This window comes from Eimeria mitis, genomic scaffold (assembly GCF_000499745.2).
Source record: "Eimeria mitis Houghton genomic scaffold, Emh_scaff13306, whole genome shotgun sequence".
NCBI lineage: Eukaryota > Apicomplexa > Conoidasida > Eucoccidiorida > Eimeriidae > Eimeria > Eimeria mitis.
In genome coordinates this window covers 1-721 of record NW_024013227.1, presented here as the reverse complement: position 1 = coordinate 721, position 721 = coordinate 1, and the positions used below count along the sequence as shown (strand labels likewise).

General features: G+C 62.4%; 1 protein-coding gene across 1 annotated transcript; it reads right to left on the bottom strand.

Moving 5' to 3' along the window:
• Positions 1 to 34: 34 nt before the first annotated feature.
• Positions 35 to 612, bottom strand: EMH_0000530 (uncharacterized protein; the record flags this gene model as incomplete). Its single annotated transcript, XM_038022253.1, has 2 exons — positions 35 to 51; positions 129 to 612. 2 exons carry the CDS (start codon positions 610 to 612, stop codon positions 35 to 37), a joined length of 501 nt encoding a protein of 166 aa, XP_037878107.1.
• Positions 613 to 721: the final 109 nt, after the last annotated feature.

Sequence of the window (721 nt, the reverse complement as noted above, 5' to 3'; positions counted from 1 at the left end):
TAGAGCAGCAGCAGCACCGCCCTGCTGCAGCTGCTCAGCAATCCACGAGGCCTGTAGCGGTGCTGCAGCAAACCCTGCTGCTGTTGCTGTTGCTGTTGCTGTTGCTGCTGCTGCTCTTTCTGTTGCACCTGATCCTGCCGATGCAACTGCTGCTCCTCCTGCCGCCGCTGCAGCTCCTGCTGCAGCTCCTGCTGCAGCTCCTGCTGCTGCTGCTGCTGCTGCTGCAGCTGCTGCTGCAGCTCCTGCTGCTGCTGCTGCTCCTGCTGCTGCTGCTGCTCCTGCTGCAGCTCCTGCTGCTGCTGCTGCTGCTGCTGCTGCAGGCGCTGCAGGTCCCTGTCTAGCAGCCGCAGCAGGTGGTGTCCGCCGGCGAACTGAAATGGCTGTGTCTCCGCGAGGTGTCTCCACAGCTGTCTCTCTTCTGTCTCTACTGTCTGCTGCAGCCCCAACAAAGACAATGCATGCGCTTGCTGCTGCTCCCTGCTGCAGCACAAACTCCTCCTGCTGCTGCTGCTGCTTGGGTTTGTGTCTCCGCCAGTCGAGGCTTTGCGCAGCCGCTTTGGCGAGCCAATCGATTTCTTGCTGCAGACATATTGCTGCTGCAGCCCCAGGCATCTGAGCCCCCCCTTGCTGCTGCTGCTGCTGCTGCTGCTGCTGCTGCTGCAGAGTGAGCTGAATGCACAGCCGCAGCTGCTGGCGCCGCAAGGCCCAAATCTCAGCCGCT